The sequence below is a fragment of the Megalops cyprinoides genome, chromosome 4 (assembly GCF_013368585.1).
Source record: "Megalops cyprinoides isolate fMegCyp1 chromosome 4, fMegCyp1.pri, whole genome shotgun sequence".
In the NCBI taxonomy this organism is placed as follows: Eukaryota; Metazoa; Chordata; class Actinopteri; order Elopiformes; family Megalopidae; genus Megalops; species Megalops cyprinoides.
In genome coordinates, this window is record NC_050586.1 from 42,946,719 (window position 1) to 42,964,544 (window position 17,826).

Below are 17,826 nucleotides of genomic sequence, written 5' to 3' on the forward strand. Positions count from 1 at the left end.
ATATTAAAAGGTACATATATGAAGAATATTGTTACGACCCCGTCTAGGGTGAGGTGCAACATAAAAAACGTGTGGACACCCACTGACAACGCAAATCACCCGCCTCCGCCTTCACCTCAAGCCGGTGTATATCCCTGTCCGCCTCAATCTCCAACACCCTTACATGTAAGAGCTGAGTTTGCTACTCTTGCCTTTTCAGCTCCAACCAGGGGCGGAGCTATAGGCGAGGGGGCATATGAAATGCCTTATGCCTTCATGGCCCCGATGTGGGCCCCCTTTAATGCACATTCCAGGCTGCGTCCTTACGATCAGTGCTCTTTCTTCTCCCACTGACAAATCAAGCGGTGATCCGCTATTTATATAGCTCTTGCCAGGTATACTACTTCATCAGGGTGGGGCTACAAATTTTGTAAATATAAAATATATTTGTCTAACCCAATCCTAAATATATTCCATTACTTATTTCGATTCAAAAACATTTTATAATCTATATTGTTTTTATTTAATCAAATAAACTCACGTTTCTCATTTGCCGACAACTGCAGTGCATGATGGGTATATCTCTGATCTTCGAAGATCATCCGACGTAGGCTAGCCATTTAGTTCAGACAGACAGAGACCGAACAGAGAGCAGTGATCGTGTGAAGCTGAACAATGTTTAAAAGCAAAAGTGGTGCTCAAAAAAGAAAGGAAAAGAAAGTTAAAGAGGAGGAAAAGTCCAAACTCCCAAAGTTGGACTCTTTTTTTCATCGTGCCTACTCCCATTGAAACTTTCGATGATGCTTTGCCTTGCAATAGCAGAGGAGAGAATACTCAGGCTAGCGAAAGCCATGTAGGGGGGGGGTGAGGAAAGGGATATAGCAAGCATAGTTCAGGGTGATCTCCCAGACCATGTTAATTTCCCTGAAAACATAAATGTGCCTACTCCTGCTGAAAAGCACGATGACCATGCTTTGCCCTGTAGAGTAGAGGTTAACACTCAGGTCAGCGAAAATAATGTACATGTGGCAAGCGGTAGTATTATAGGGCACTAACCCGTGTAAAGGATCCGACTACACCACCCTGGGAATTTCACCCAAGGAAATATTTGCCTAAATCAGTCCCATTAACCCAAAAGGCACTCAGGTCCGTATACTAGTAAGCGAGACATGGTTCCATCTATGAATGATCTTTTATTAACAAAAGAAATTAAACAATAATAATAAAAAAAAGCCTTCAGTGACACAATCCACCATAGATCAGAGGGACAGGGTTAATCCTGACCGCTGAGGCTTACCGGTGGAGGGGCAGGCTAGCTAGGGGAAGGGAGGTATCCCAAAGAGAAGCCACCCCAAATCACACGTGCCCACACATCCACACACACACACACACACACACACACACACAATGGTGAAGGGTCAACCCAACGATGTACAGGTGAAGACGGCACACAGGAAAGGGGGATACCGCCACCAAAGAAACCAGCCCGCCCCCCACTTTAGGCTCTCAGCTTCTGCAAAACAGGGAAGAGAATGCATACAATGAATGGGGCAACACGTAACAACCAGCGCACCGAAACTGCAGTTGGCCAAATGCTGAAACAATAAACACTGGTTATCAGCAGCTATAAAAATAAAGGCCTCCTGCCAGTGGTGCAACACAAAATAAAAGAAAACCAGAAAGACTGGCATAGGCCAAGGGCTGAAACAGTGACACTGGCTCTCAGCAACTGTAGTAAAATGGCCTCATGCCAGAGATGAAATTAAATACAAAAAAAGAGAACAAAAAAAAAAAAAAAAAAAAACACAAAAAGGCACACTACACAGAGTAATATCAATTGCCAAGATGGTCAAACAAGCAATTTACAAATTAGCGAGGGGAGGACATAATTAAAAGGAATAAGCCCCACTCGCAATGCACCCTCACATGCATGCAACTGCACAGACCCACGGGGGTAGCAAGCAACTAACACCACAAAGGAAAAAAAGGGTTTCAAACCAACGGTCTGAAACACAAGCAGCTAAAAAAACGAAGCCAGCTATATGGACGTTAGCTGTAGGCAAAGCAGCAGCGTTCTTGCAGCGGGAGCCACAGTAGCACTCGTAATTCCCCAGTCGTTACGAGACACCAACCCCGGCCTATAGTCCCTGTAATACATAAAACGTCAGGCTTAAAAACAAAGATGATAAAGAAATTAAAACTAGCGCCATAATACGCTACATACCGATCAGGCAGCGTCTACTTGCTCAGGGAAGGGGAGAGCCCATTACGCTTACTCGGCTACTAACCGCGGTTACCTATAACAAAACACTTGGTTTACTACGTGCAACATAAGGGAACATCACAAGGGAAATAGGGGCACATACCAGCAATGATCTGTAAATAGGTAGCTTCCAGGGGAGATCCACCATAAAAGGACCTGCGAAATCATAAGCAGCCAATATAACAAGAGTAAACGATAAACAAAGGAAGCAGAGAAACGCGGATAAAACTGCAATACCTGCGACCAAGGCGGAAATCAGGTAAACAGGAAACGGGGCGTGCACTTGACATCGAGTGTGAACCTAGACAAGTTACCTTTCCTTATATAGGAGTACCCACGTATAACGATTGGCTGGTAATTGCGGCGTGGTTAAGGAAGCAGAGCAGTGCCACTTAAATAGAACGAACAGGAATACCACATCCATCCTGCTACACACAGGAGGGTGAGAAAGAACGTAGGGAACTAGCAAAAACAATTCCGAATGACTTCCCAACAGACCGTGCAAATTTCCCTGAAAACATTACAGATGCAAATATTAAAAGGTACATCCTTCAAACTGGTCCATGTAAGTTTAAGGGTCCTTTTCCAGTTACGGGAAATCGAAGCTTTTCAGCCCATTATTTCACGTCCACCACTAAAGCTGGTATGAAATTGCCACGTAGCTGGTTGTGCTACTCCCCTAAACTTGACTGCGCATATTGCGAGCCATGCTGGCTCTTCGCAAATCGGCAAAGTCCCTCATATAACAATGCCTGGGTAAATGGAGTTCGAGATTGGAAACACATCTCTTCCAAAATCGCGGTCCATGAATCTACGCAGATTCATCTCAGTGCATGTGTTGTATATGAACAGTGGAAAGTTCATGGCACAATAGATGCTGATATGGAGAGAGACGTTCGTAATGCGGCTAACTTTTGGAGGCAAGTGTTAGAGCGCATTGTGAATGTCACCCTTACATTAGCGGCCTGCAACATGGCATTTAGGGGGCATCGAGAAACCATTGGACAGGGAAATGCAGGGAATTTTCTGTCCATAATTGAGCTTTTGGCCCGCTACGACCCTGTCTTGAAAGAATTGATCAGTCGACCAGAAGGATCCGTAAAATATCTGAGTCATGCAATTCAAGATGAGATCATTTACATATTATCACAGAGAGTTAAGAGCAACATAATAAATGAGATAAACGCATCCCCGTTCTACTCTGTCATTATGGACACCACTCAAGATGTAGCCAAGCGTGATCATCTGAGCCAGGTCTACAGATATGTTATCATTGACCGAGATGAAATGGATGTCCCTACAAATATTAGAATCATGGAAGCTTTTCTTGGGTTTGAGCTTACGGTGAATTCGTCTGCATCTTAGCTGGAGAGCAAAATTGTGCGTTCGATAGAAGGACATGGGTTACAAATTTCCAGATGCCGTGGACAGGGTTATGATGGCGCAGCAAATATGAGTGGCATTTATTCTGGCGTTCAGGCAAGGATCTCGGAACGGGAGCCACTGGCTTTGTATGTACACTGTGCGGCGCACAATCTTAATTTGGTTTTAAATGATTCAGTTAAAAACGTCCCAGAGGTGAGGCAATTTTACGATGTGGTCGAGAGCCTTTACAACTTTTTCGCGCATAGTGTAAAGAGATGGTCATTGCTTGGCGATATAATGAGCCAAGAGAGCAGAGACATCACTTTAAAACGCCTCTGCCCAACCCGTTGGTCCTCCCGCTACGATGCGCTTGTTGCTTTAAAGTACAGATATGGCGATGTCATTAAAGCTCTGGATAAGATCTCACTTACCAGCGGTAAGAAGACCGATCGGGATGAGGCAGGTGCACTAAAAAAACATCACCAAATTTCAATTTATCTTTTTAATCAGCCTCCAAACAAAAATTTTGGAATGCACAAATGCGGTCTCCAAATTATTGCAGGAAAAAAGCACAGACCTCCTCATAGCTTCTGCATTACTGCAGAATGCCATAGGAACTCTGACACAATACAGGGAAAAGTTTGAAGAGGCGAAGTCTTCCACACTGGCACTGGCTATGAAATGGGGCAGTCAAACACAATTTGAAGTCACCAGGTCAAAAAAGGTGAAGCGACACTTTTATGACCTTAGTGAAGACAGTCAGCTCTCCAACGCAGAGGATTAGTTCAGGGTGAATGTATTTTATGCGTGTCTTGATGTTATCATTCAGCAGCTCACCCATAGGTTTGTTAGTTTAAACAGAACTGCTCACCTCTTCGAGGCTATTCACCCCAATACACTCCAGCATGCCAAGGATGAGGAACTATATGAGGCGGCGCATCGTCTCAGTAGTCACTATAGTCGGGATATTGACTCCAGTTTTCCTGGTCAACTTGTGTCTTTTAAGACATGTTTTAAGGAGCAGATAGCTAGACATCCATCCATAATAAATCTGGCCAAACTCTTGATAGTTGATCATCCCGCAGTAACCTCAACATTTAGTGAGGTGTGCACTGCTTTCCTGCTATTTCTCACACTTCCTGTCTCAGTCGCGTCAGCAGAGCGCTCTTTCTCCAAATTGAAACTGATAAAAACGTATCTCAGGAGCACAATGGGTCAAGAGAGGCTTTGTGGATTGGCCATGTTGTCAATAGAGAGTGAGCGCGCTAGGAAGCTTGACATCACAGGCATCGTCAATGACTTTGCAGAACGCAAGGCTCGTCGAATGCCTTTTCAATAAAATAGTAGGCCAGAAATTGGCACGCTGATTTTTTCTCAGACTCAAACCACCCAAAAGATATTGAACACAAACTATACAGACATGCAGACAAGCCCAGATGCTAACCTATAGGCTATATAGGATTTAAAAAAAAAAAAAAAAAAAGTTTGTTCATACAAGTTGTGCATAGTTCAAAGTTTCTGAGTGCTTCGAAATTATATTTGTAAAAAAGTCTTGTTAGACTAGTCCACATGTGGTTCAGTATAGTGTTTATGTGGCTTTACGTATTGAATTTATTTGTAATGTATATAGTTTAGCCTAACCCAGCCTCTTAGGGAGCAAGCCAGCTCAACTAGGTGCCGGTCCCAAGCCCGGATTAATGGGGAGGGTTGGCATTAGGAATTATAGCCTAAACTATAATGAGAATAGATGATTAACTGTTTAATATTGGCCTATGGTTTTGCACTCCACTCTTGTCACTGGCATAGGCAGGGTTGGGGCCGGGGGGCCCTTGACAAATTTCTGCCCCCGGGCCCTTTGTAAAGTTGTTCCGCCACTGGCTCCAACTCCAACTTTTTCAGCTCAATGGCTAACTGGGGATTGACCAACGCGGTGCCGGGATCTATGGCTGGCGGTAGCAGGGTTTTGGCGTCAGCTCAGCCGCACCCACCCTTACCAGACCAACACCCGCAACGTCGGCCCCATCACCCCGCGGTAACACTCCCTGGTCATCAGCGCTGGCTCTAACAGACTTGATTTCTTTTTTTGTAGCACCAGCAGGAATCGACACATTAAAGAAATCGGCAATCAACAACTGACCTGCCTTGCGACAGCGATTAAACTGTCCGAGCATGGGACGTATGGCGAACTCCTCCAAATTAAACTCCGTGACACCCCCACACACAAAAACGAAAACTGCCAACCCAAAAAAACGCAAAACTCACCCGAACGAAGCAGACGCTGCAGCCCAACACAGCAGGATGGCGGAAGAAACCGGACAATAGCCCCCAATTTTTATGTTACGACCCTGTCTAGGGTGAGGTGCAACATAAAATAAAACGTGTGGACACCCGCTTTCTTGTCTCCAGTCCAGAGCACAGACAACGCAAATAAAGCCAGGGTTCTTTTATTAACGCAAAACTTCGGGGGTGGGCAAGGCCAAAATAACAAAACACAACTTGCTGAGGGGAAAGGGAATAAATGACCTAACCAAAGAAAATAAGAAAACAAAATACAATCTCTTCCTTGACTCCATAACTATCCGAAAACAGGAGAAAAGGAAAAAAAATCAACAACAGGAAACGGCACCCACCCCCTACTACCCGCTGGCTAAACCACAAAACGGTAACACAAAGTATTTACATTATATTACAAACATATATACAAAAACAAAGCGCACGCACACAAACGCGCATCATCTATCCGAGGGGAAGCCCTCTCTCCATCCCGAGGTTTCCTCCTTTTAAATCTTCCCGCTCGTTCCTCACCCAATCGCAGCGGGGCGCCAATCTGCAGAAAAAAAGAAAACGGAGGGCGGAACAGCGCGAGAGCGGGAGCAGACACGTCCCAGGACGTAACAATATAGATCAATCTCAAATATTTTTCTTTGACAACTGAAAAAAGTGAGTATTGTCAATATTAACTGTTATATATACATTTGTGCAGAAGTCTTTAGATATATAGTATTTCATACTCTAATTCAACACATTTGGACAACATAAGTATTATCAGTGCAAACTTTGCTCTCAAATACCAAAAAATTTACTCTACAGTTTACTCTTTAAATGATTTCTCTTGTGAATAGAAGCAGTGCACTTTCCTAACTGAATAAATGCTGTACATTTTTTGAAATGTCTGAAAATGTCTGTTGAATTTACTCCCCCATTAGATTTACTGGTGTTCATATATTCATATAACGTTGACATTTTGCAGCCTGAGGCCCCACAGTGTCAACCAGATGACTGGCTAACATGTATCAAAGGCTAGGCCCAATTAGCTAGATAAGATTAGGCTGGACTAACTTGATTTAGCTAGTAAATTTCCAAGCAAAACACCATTTTGAGCATGTAAAACCACTTACTTGATGGTAACGTGTCACTCACTGCTCTGCGTTTGCAATTAAACATAAGATATATTTTCTGAAACAATTAGATCAAATAGAAATAAGAGAAGCCAAAGATTTAGGCTAAATTTAGGAATGGCCAGCAAGTGTTGTCACTCTCAGTCCCTCAACTCACTCACTTGTCACCTGTTTTCTTCTAGAGTTATTTGCAGTGTACAGATGCAGAATACAGAGGAACCCATATTTTATTTCAGTATGCTCTGGGAAGAATGTCTCAAGCTGGTTGCCAATTTTCATTAATCTACCCCCACTTATAGTAAATAAGCTTGACCTCGTGGTAGGCCTACTTTCATTGAAGCTAGAATTATTATTGTTATCTTTGTTACAATCCTGGTAGAAACTTTTGAAATTTAACAAAAAATACTTTTACATTCAACTTTTTTAAAATATATTTTTATATTATATTTTATCTATATATTTTTAATATATATATATATATATATATACACACACACACACACACACACACGTGCATTCTGTATCAGAGATGGAGATGCTATGTGTACTTGTGTACTTGCTATTGCACAATACCCTGGGTATAGTATACCCTAGTATAGGCTGGTACTTTGTTCATATAATAATAAGTAATACTAAGTTAAAAGACGAACTCAAAACTTGTGTTTGTCATTTCACTCATATAGTAGGATGAGTGGCCTACTGAAATATTATTTAACCCTTGTGTAGTCTTAACATTCTGTATACTCTCCTTGTCCTAAGGGTCAAAAATGACCCGCCTTCACTAAACCTAAAATAAAGCAGCTTAACTGAATTTTAAACCCCAAATCTATTTTGCATGAAGAAACAACCTGTCATTCATCACAAACTTATATCTGAGCTTTCCCTCTTCACAGTGCAGAAAGACTGCATTTAATTAGTGGACACTAGTCATTTTTATTACAACACACCTGTCATAATCTTGTTTTCTTTACTAGAGGTTTATTATTATTATTATTGCTAAAGGTACTGCATAGGTGTAAACATAAATTTTTTTGCAAGAGATAGCACTTGTATAGCCTAAGAAAGTAGCAGAAATGTGCAGAAAGTAGTTTTGAACGCATTTTATTGAAGGGAAACAATAACAGTCTTGAACTTTTTTGGCAACATATTGATATATTCTTATATATTGTACAATGAGGAATTCAACTACAAAATACTAGTCTTCTCACATTTTTTGGAACCATTGCCCCCACCCACAAGGTGTAAACAACAACAATAAATAAGAATAAAATAAGATAATAGATACGAAACAAAAACGTGAAGAACATAAATCAATCAACTCTAAATAGCACATGTAGGACAGTATGCAAGTGTGTGTGCATGGACTTTGCAGATGTATTTCTCACATGTGCAGCACATAATATTTGTTTTACAGTCCTTCTTTGGGGGGCAGGACTGGCATCTCCTCCTCTTGCCTGCCCCAGCTGCAGCCTCAGGTGGATCAGGAAAAGATTCACCCCTCCGAACAGCTTTCACAAGCGCTGCAGGGGCTGCTGAGCGGGGGAGGCGCTCCCTTCTTCCTTCCTCTTTAAAGTCTCTACTCATTCCCATCCAGTTTTAGAAGAATTCCTCTTCCTGGTGAAGAGGGCCTCATTCGCCCCCCTCCACTCTATAAGGGTTGTAATCTCCTCAGCACTCCCTGAACAAAATATTTATTTGAAGGTGACAGGTAGAAGGCTGTATGGAGACTATAGCCTTATTAAAATTCATATGATCAATATGACATTTGAAAAGTGCGATCAACTACAAAGCTAAGTTACCTTTTCTGTAGCCCATGCTAACTTAGCTAACGTTAACGTTAGCTAACTGAATAACGCCCCATTAAAGTCGGAGCAAATGTACAAATTAGCCGTTTCTAATATAAAATAAGAAAATATTCAGCAATTATACTGCCAATTTCCCGCCACATTTTTTTCAGAGGCTGATTTACAGGTACCGTTTACTTGAAATAAGAAAAGTAAAAACCGATACATGTATTTTTCGTATAGGGTCGTGCTGAACACAGAATCTTCTCTTATACCACTCATTTCAGAACATTGATGGGTACCCATCTGCTGCAGCGAGGTGGAAATCTCTGCATCAAATAACTCAACTTCAAATAACTCTTTAATTAAATTAGCGTATGGTTCCAGTGCGGCCATGGTGTCGTTACCATATTGCTGCAAGCTTATCAAGTGCAACACACGAAGAAGTCAATAACTTCCGGGTCACACAAATCGAACAAATCAAATAGAGTACCGAGATGACTACGTCACACTGGTGTCGGAAGTAAAATTCCCCATTCATTTTATCCTAGACTTTTTTAAAGACGCACTTCTAGTGATTTATGGCTTACCATCAATTTCCGGATTATATATTGTGATCCCAACTTGCGACTTATATTGTTTAATTGTTTCGAGCTAAATTTTACGTAATTTAATTTTTTTATCTTATATGCTAGTACAACCATGGGCTAAAAACTACACATCCCATGAAGCCACGGTGCGTTCTCATTCCCGCTCTCCGGCCTTGCTAGCTAGAGTGTGGCTAATCATCGCCATCAGCTATCGCTGTAGCGGCTAACTTGCAAGCTCGTCCTTAGCAGTCATCGCTATCAGCAAGCTCATCGTTAGCAGCAATGGTGTCTCTTAGCCATATTCTCCTCTTCAAGGATGAGACCCGAAGTTTTCAGTGGGGAGAAAATCATTATAAATCTGGGCATGTGGAGGAATTTAGTTGTTTTGAGAGCCATATCACCGGTTTGGTCATGGTGAGCATGAGGGATAAGACCTACAGGGTGTCGGTGAGTGTAGGCCAGTGTAACGTTAGGTAGCATAGCTAACCAGCTAGTTAGCTAGCAAAGTCAGGTTACCACATCATCACCCATCGAGCTTGCTGAGTGGATGATGAAAAACGCCCAAAGCCTTTGAGACATATCTACAGTCGGAAACACCTTGATGTTTAAGCAAAAAGGTAATTCTGCTTACACATGTAGATTTGGGCACTCGACTTGAGTGAAAATGCTACATTTGATGGACGTCTCTCTGATGGTGTGCTTAGAGATAACCTTCACGGTTCCCATAATGTAAAACTATGCCGTGGGGCATTTTGGAAACCTGAAAAATCTGCAGTCATTCACATATATAGGGTGGCTGCAGTCCGGGACAAAGCACTGAACCATTTTATAACGATTACAGTTGTCTGTTAGCTAGCTAACTACCAACCGTCGTCGTCATCGTCCACTAGCAACCGTAGCTGGGTTGAGATCCAACGGTTTTCTAAACTGAACATTCCAGAATGCCCGGATGAGATGGTGGTATCTGATTTGTCAAGATGTTCCCTCTGCATTGCTCTGTTGGACATGTTCGAAAAGTGAACTACAACTCGAACTACAAGTCTTAAATCTCAACATTTTCGGAAAATATCGAAACATTTGATGAGTCCAAATATATCCTCACACCTAACAGGTTAATTCAGGAAATCCCCAGCTCCTGCAATGAATCCGAATTTGAGAAAAGATGGATAGTGTGCGAAGCCCATTGTAATTTCCCATAGGGAATTTACTTCCGACACCGGCGAAGATCCAGTGATGACGTACCCACCTCGGCACTCTATATCAAAATCAAATAAAAAAAAAAAAAAAAAAAAAGTTCGGGCCCTGACCCATGTCCAAATCTTAAATACCTAAATCCGCCACTGGTCTTAACTGTTGGTTGACTGTGTTGGGGTATGGGTAATGTATTGATGCTCGAGTGCCAAATCAGCACAAATGGGTAAGAAAAGGTCTAAGCCATCAGGTGCCCAGTTTAGGAAAAAGAGGAAAGAAGAAGAGGAGAAACACGCAAAAGATAAAGGTATGCAGCTATATTATGCATGTAATGAAATAGGCTAGTATAACACTTATGTTTGTTAACGTATGTTGCTATGTTGCTTGCTATGCTATTACACATAGGGCGACAATATTCCGTTTTCTGTCCAACTGGCATACATAACATTGGATATAATTTCACACAGTTTCATCATGATAATGTGTGCAGCCTGCAGCAAAACGATTACAACCTAACTAGCACATTATTGATTTGATTAACATTCATTGAGGTGACATCAGGTCTTCTGTGACTGTATTGAATAGGTCCTGAGCTCAGTAGCCTAAGGGGAATTTTCAATGCTGTAGGCTAACTTAAAAGACGTCTATATTATGCTGATATTTTGTATCTTTTGTGAGTCTTTTGGGGTGTCTTATGCCTAGAATTAGCCAAGGTTGTATGGTTCATTTGGTTCCTATTCTGAAAGTTTGATAAATTGTGCATAATGACGTGTATATTTAGCAATAGGGTAATAGTGTAATAATTCGATTCTCTTTTTTATTTACCACATATAAAAATACAGAGCTGAAGTGAGTAGCTTGTGTGAGCCCTGCGTAAAGTCTTAGGTAGCGGGTAGCAGGTAGCCAAGCAGTTACGTCATTTCCTGAGACCTGGTTAACTACCGTTGTTGCCGTCAAGCAACGGGAAATTTGCCTTTAGCTCAACTGGCAATGACTAGCTAGCGATTGCTAGCATTATCAATGCTAGGAATTACCATACTACTTTTAAGCCATTCCTCTCTGGACAACAAGCACTAAGGTCATTGCAGCTTGTCTAGCTGTTCTCGTTGGTCAGCCTTCCCAAAGAGTTCAATTTATGTCAATGCAGGATGCAGAATATACAGCAACACAGTACAACAGTTTGTCATCCCCAAGCAGAGGAATCAGAGGACTGCTTTAATTGAAGTCTGAAAAGGATGCAATGCAAAGTGATAGACAAGGAAGGGAGGGACTGGGGTCAACTGCACCCTTATTTATATTATGTCAAGAGCCACAACCATCCATAGGGTTTTCAATTTTCAAGTTTCTATAAGTGCATCTCCCCAAGAGATTCCTAGATATTCCGAGTGAGACATTAGAAAAGCAGCCATCCCACTAGCAGAGCCGGATCAAACACGTGGTGGGAATGAGCTCCAGAATAGTGAAGTTAATGCTAATTGTATGCAAGCACCGTGCCACCCAGCCTTGAACATTCACACCTGGAGATAAGGTATGGTGTTCAGAGGTGGACACCCCTGCTTCAGAAAGTAAAAGTCCTGCCACGTATTTGTTCTAGCCATTCACTAAACAAGGTGATTTCACTAATTAGCTCCTATACATGGCTGAAGAGTTGTGCTTATTAAATTCAGCTGGGCGTAGTGAATGGGTGGAACAAATGTGTAGCAGGACTTTTACTTTCTGAAGCCAGGGTATCCATCTCTGCTGGTGTTGCTTCTAACCACCAAAAAAAAAAAATTCAGGCCACCTGGCCAGACAGAGATGCCCAACACAGTGATGGGGCACATGGGGCCAGTGACATATTGAGTCAACCAGTTAGACTGCAGAAAGCAGGAACAGATGTGTCACATCAGCTTTCTACAACAATGGGTAGTCTGTGACTATGCCTCTCCAGGTAACCCAGCCATGCAGTTCACACCCCGATCTGCTACAGCCCAGATCTGGCACCTCAACACCAGCAAAATACCGAGGAACTCATGAACCAGTATATGGATGCTTTGGCCCTCTCGGGTCACATCTGTGATTCATCACCACACATAGACCATGCCAGAGGACTATCGTTACAGCCTACCTCATGCCATCTTATTGGCATGATGCTATTCACACCACGGTGACAAAACTTCTGGAACTGCTAGAACTGGAAGCAATCAATGGAATAGCACATAGTCTTGTTTGCTTATAATGGTTAAAAAACTGCATGGCAAGATTCATCACAACTCTTAATCTAACCAAGGGCTGTGACTTACATAGGTTACAATTTCTACATTTTATCTATTCATGCATATTTACTGAGAGAGACTCAGTAACACAGTTAACATAAGAGAAAAGTGAACTCTGTGATACTGGCCCCAATCCAACAGTAAAACTCAGATGAGGGCATTCCTTAGTTTTGCAGGTCATAAAATAATTAAAAATGAACATTGCGAGCAAGCTTTAAGAAAATGTTTTATTTACAAATGTACAAAACAAAGACACACAAACATTTAATATTATCTAATTCATCTGTCAACAAAAATCTTTTTTAATTTTAATAAGTGTATTAAGACTTAAGTTACTGCATTTTGCAAACAGAGCGCAGTGGAGTCATTGTTCAGAGGAATAGGTGAAAGCTTTTAAGGAAACAACTATGTGGCACTAAATATGCCTTTCCTTCTCTTCAACATTTGCTACTTTAAATACCTTTGTATCATTGAGAATAATCCAATGATCTGCAAATAGCGTCTGTAGAAATAATAAAGAATATTTGTAAAAAAAAAAAAAAAGACTTGCAAGGTCCATATAAAAATATATGTTAATACAAAACGTGTAACAGTGTATTCTTGGGAAGGCAAAGCTAATGTCACTGGTGAAAGGCCTCTAATGTTTTCATTACTGTCTGTCAAAACATTTTTCCCTGATTTTAATACATTTCCTTTAATACAGATACTTTGACATCTAGTCACATCTCAGAAATCTTAGGTAATCTCTACTTCTTTGGAAGGCCATGCAGATGCCCTTCAAGCCCTGGTCAGAGGTCTTTGCTATGGAGGTCACAGCTTGTCATGTAGTACAATGATTTTAAAAGGCAGTGTGGGTTGTGAGATTACAAATATCAAGCTCTCCTCAGCTCTCACCAATTTCATAAATGCCGTTTCATATGCAGAGCAAGGTGGTCCGACCTTGAGAATGCTCGGTCACATTTCTGACACTGAAAAGGACGATGACCAGTGTGTTTCCTGTAGTGACGTGTGAGCTCATCAGAACGGGCAAACTTCCAGCCACATCCATCCCAGTCACAGTGATAAGGCTTCTCTCCTAAAGGACAGCCACCATGGAAGATGCAACAAATTGAATTTCACTCTCAGAAAAAAAGTTTGTTTTTTAGTTTTTTTACTTTACACTTATGCCAATTTAAGAGTGTTTTACATAGCATGGGTGAGCACTACGGCCCTGGTTAAATCCCAGCCGTGTCATCAGCTGATGATCGCTGGGAGCCAATACCAGTGGAACAAACTGGCTTCATCTGCCATGGGTATAGGGCAGGGAGCGTCAACCAGGGGTTTTAGTCTGCCCCATTGCATATTAGTGACCCCCATTGGTCAACTGGGTGCCCGCAGGTCTCCCTGCATGAAACTGCATATGAAGTGCCCTCCTCTCACTCAAGTCTGCACAAGCTTACCAAGGGATCTGCAGTATGTAAAGAAGCAGTGGTTGACATGACATGTTTCGGAGGAGACCACGTGATTGTCCACACCCTCCTGCATTGACAGTAAGGTTTAAAGCAATAGGGCAACATCTAAGGACATGAGGGCATCCCAAGGAAAAGCTTTAGGCATTCCAAATCATAAAAATACTTTACTGTAATACAGCTATTAACATGCCTTAAACTAAATCAGACTAGAATTCTGTAACATGGCCTTCACAGTTGACATCTGGAATTTATGAGTGAGTTAAAATGAATGTAATCTCACAAATCAATGATCTGTATTTTAGGCCGTGCATTGTCTACCAATACAAGTTAAAGTATTTTAAAGAATAAAGAATTTTTTATATGCAGGCATTCATCACAGTTATAAGGGAAAATCGACTTAAATGTTGCAAGTTAATTTATGATTGCTAGTTTCATACCAAAATTGTGCATGGCAAAGGTTAAGGATAATGATTTTCTTATTATGGACTTGAAAGGGATGTTTTGAAAAGTAAGGAAAGCCTACCTGTGTGTGTTCTGAGGTGTGCCTTGAGGTGAGAACTCTTGGTGTAAGTTTTTCCACAGCCTGTGTAGTCACATGTGTGGGTGGCAGTCCTCTTCCTAGGCCAGGAGCGGTGCCCTCGTTTGGGTTTGGGCTCCTCTGACACGCAGCCTCCTATAGAAACAAGCTCTAAAGTGTGAGGGTAAGGGTATGCATCACCATGGGGATGAGATGTGAAATATTTAATGTTCTTTAACAATATGTTGATAGAACTCACCTTGACACTGTAGGGACAAAGGCTGTTGTAATGGAGCGTAGCTAACTGGGGCATGGTAGTCAGACGGGACAGGGAGTGATGGGTGACTTAAACCCCGAGAGGTGGAGTGGGTATCACTTTTCAGGACATCCTTGACAGATGGCCGATTGGCTCCCATGGAATGCCCTGAGCGGAAATTTGGAAGGTCAAGGAGGGGTCTTTGGTCAGTCACAGGACTTGATTTAACCCCAGGGTAAATGTCCATTGATTGGGTGACAGTGCAAATGCTCTGGGTTTCCTGTTTGGTCCAATGGCAAGTGAATGGCACGGTGGGCTGCACAGTAATGCTGCTTTTGCTGGCGTTTATGTTATGGCTGTAGTCTGCCATGTCCATGGTGGTCTTTACGACAAACCTCCCATGTAGACTTGAAGGCAGCAGGTATGCAGGGTCCAAGTCTGGCCTCATGAGCTCTGCCACAAAACCACCTGTAGGGGATACATCATTGATGTCTGGGATGGTATATAGGATGTCACTGGCAGTACCCTGTGGAGAGTGGAGTTGATATGAGTAGGAACTTGGGGAGGGAGGTATATTCTGGGAGATGCTGGACAGGGCTTCCTGCTTCTGTTGCTGCATGTTGTTGGACAGGATAAAGTCATAATCCAGCATGTCAGGATCTTCAGTCTCCTTGCCAGTGGCATTGGGGAGGTTGTGATCTGCAGAGCCACTTCCTGTTGACACACAGGATCTCTGTAGGTGGGACAGCTCTTCTTTCCATCTCTGAAGTAAAAGCAGACAAGAAAATGTTATAAACACAATGAAAAACAAAAAACAATACAACACTGCAGGTCAATATTATTGTGTTTTTTGCTTTTAGAACATATGCAATATGAATAATAAATGTTTACAATTTCTATAGGCTTCAAGGGGACAGGTCGTAGGTACCTTCAATGAGTATAAAGTTTTTATGATGGCCAGCTTTTCATCCTTATTTGTAGATCATACACTTTAATACATCCTTAATATACATTCCAACTAACGGTTATATATGTTTGCTTAGAGACATATGACAACATTCATGAACGTCGACACTAAATACAGATTCTAATTGTTCTTCGAATCATGTTGTTTTATATATAACACTAATATTCACGCGTAGAGTATGCACAGACCCCGATTGACGTTATTTTGCTGCGTTGTTTTTAAATAACATTCACTAAAACAATGCCAGCGACATGTTAAAATGATAGACCGCTTTCGCCACCAATGACAGGTAATAAAGGGTAATGTAGAACAGACCACTGCGAGATAGTGCAAATGTAGTCCACACCCTCAGTGCGGCAAAGAACAAGAATTCTACAACGTCTGAAGAATGATATAACCCTCCTCGACCAAAACATTTCCCATAAAATGAATACCTCCTCTTTATGACATCCCCACTTTAACTCTACAAACTGACCAAAAAATCTTTATCCCAGTGACATTTCAGGATTCATTGTGGCATATGTATCCTCACCAAGTCAGCCGTTTCCTTTTCCATGGGCTTCTCCTTGACACCGGTGCCACTAGCAAAGGTAGATATCGATCGCAAAATCATTCCACTTAAAACCATATCAAATTGCTCGATGGTAGTCTCCAATTCAAAAAAACAGGGTGAGGTCGGGATCTGCGGGTAAAAAGAACAGCCAGGTTGTTAGCTTGCTAAATACCAACTCGCCAGCTAAAAAGAACACAATGGTTGGCTCACGAGCAAACTAGAGGGAAAATGCACCTCACTAATGATCATTTTTTAGATTTGCTTGATGAATTTCAGATGAATTTCTTCTGGGCAAACCCCGATAGGCTGTCTAGCATGGGTTGTAGCGGTCTCAGGTCACGCCTTGTTGCGATACAGCCGTATCATGCTGTACACACATGCGTGTATAGGCGTTACATGGAGCATCGAAAACCGCACTGAAGTGGTGGAACTGTGATGAAAAGAGAAGAGGAGAGACAAGACACAGGGATTCCCTCCTTGCGTTAATCGTGCCGCTGCAGCTGAGACTGGTCTTATTTCCTTGCGTGAGGCTACAGTGACAGACAACGTGGGATGGGTTTCCCTGCTTCTTAAATCACGTCTCTAGACCCGCCTTCCTTGTCTCCCAGCAACAGGCAAAAACACCAAACTGCAGGCGTTTAGTATCGCGCAGCTAATGACGACAGAGCATTGGCGCACGGTTCATAGAGTGATGTTACTGTTTGTGTCAAAACAGAACGATAGCATCACGGGGGATCCTTTCTACGCTTGAGTGTTTGGGTTTTTTACCACTAATGTGAAAGATCCTGCGCTTTACTGACCAGAATTCTGGACAAACAATGCATAACTTTACTGTTTACTGAAAGTTTACTGTTATGTGTTTATTATGTTATTTAAAATACAGTCACATTTATCCTGCACTAATTTACGCCATACTATACCGTAGTAGGCTATCATCTCTAGTTCGTTTCTAAAGGTGCAAACCTGACTCACGTAGCTACAGTAGGCTATTTAGCAATGTGATGAAGTTAGTTGGGCCCTCCATCACCTACTCACCCCATTTTGTCTGCCTCTCCTGATGTCGGACATTTTAAGAAGGAATAAAGTCTCTCACGCAAGCTTATTTTCAACTTTAAACATTCTATACAGTTTGCAATAATATCATGAGCATTTGTCCATTTACCATCATCTGTTTTACCGTTAATTCCATTTACCGTGTTTTTTTCGCAAGGAACTGGCTTGCAGTAAAAAGCGGAGCGGAGTTTTGGTACAATATCA

The 17,826-nt window shown here is 41.9% G+C and overlaps 1 protein-coding gene and 1 long non-coding RNA gene across 2 annotated transcripts; both read right to left on the reverse strand.

Moving 5' to 3' along the window:
- Positions 1-2,210: 2,210 nt before the first annotated feature.
- On the reverse strand, positions 2,211-2,536 carry LOC118776379. Its single transcript, XR_005004921.1, has 3 exons — positions 2,480-2,536; positions 2,346-2,398; positions 2,211-2,276 (listed from the first exon to the last, which is right to left on the reverse strand). It is a non-coding gene; the product is annotated as an uncharacterized LOC118776379 (long non-coding RNA).
- Positions 2,537-13,458: 10,922 nt separating this feature from the next.
- Positions 13,459-17,090, reverse strand: LOC118776376 (Krueppel-like factor 4). The gene is made up of 5 exons (XM_036526700.1): positions 16,804-17,090; positions 16,549-16,698; positions 15,053-15,812; positions 14,800-14,949; positions 13,459-13,900 (listed from the first exon to the last, which is right to left on the reverse strand). Exons 1-5 carry the CDS (start codon positions 16,816-16,818, stop codon positions 13,725-13,727), a joined length of 1,251 nt encoding a protein of 416 aa, XP_036382593.1. The 5' UTR covers positions 16,819-17,090; the 3' UTR covers positions 13,459-13,724.
- Positions 17,091-17,826: the final 736 nt, after the last annotated feature.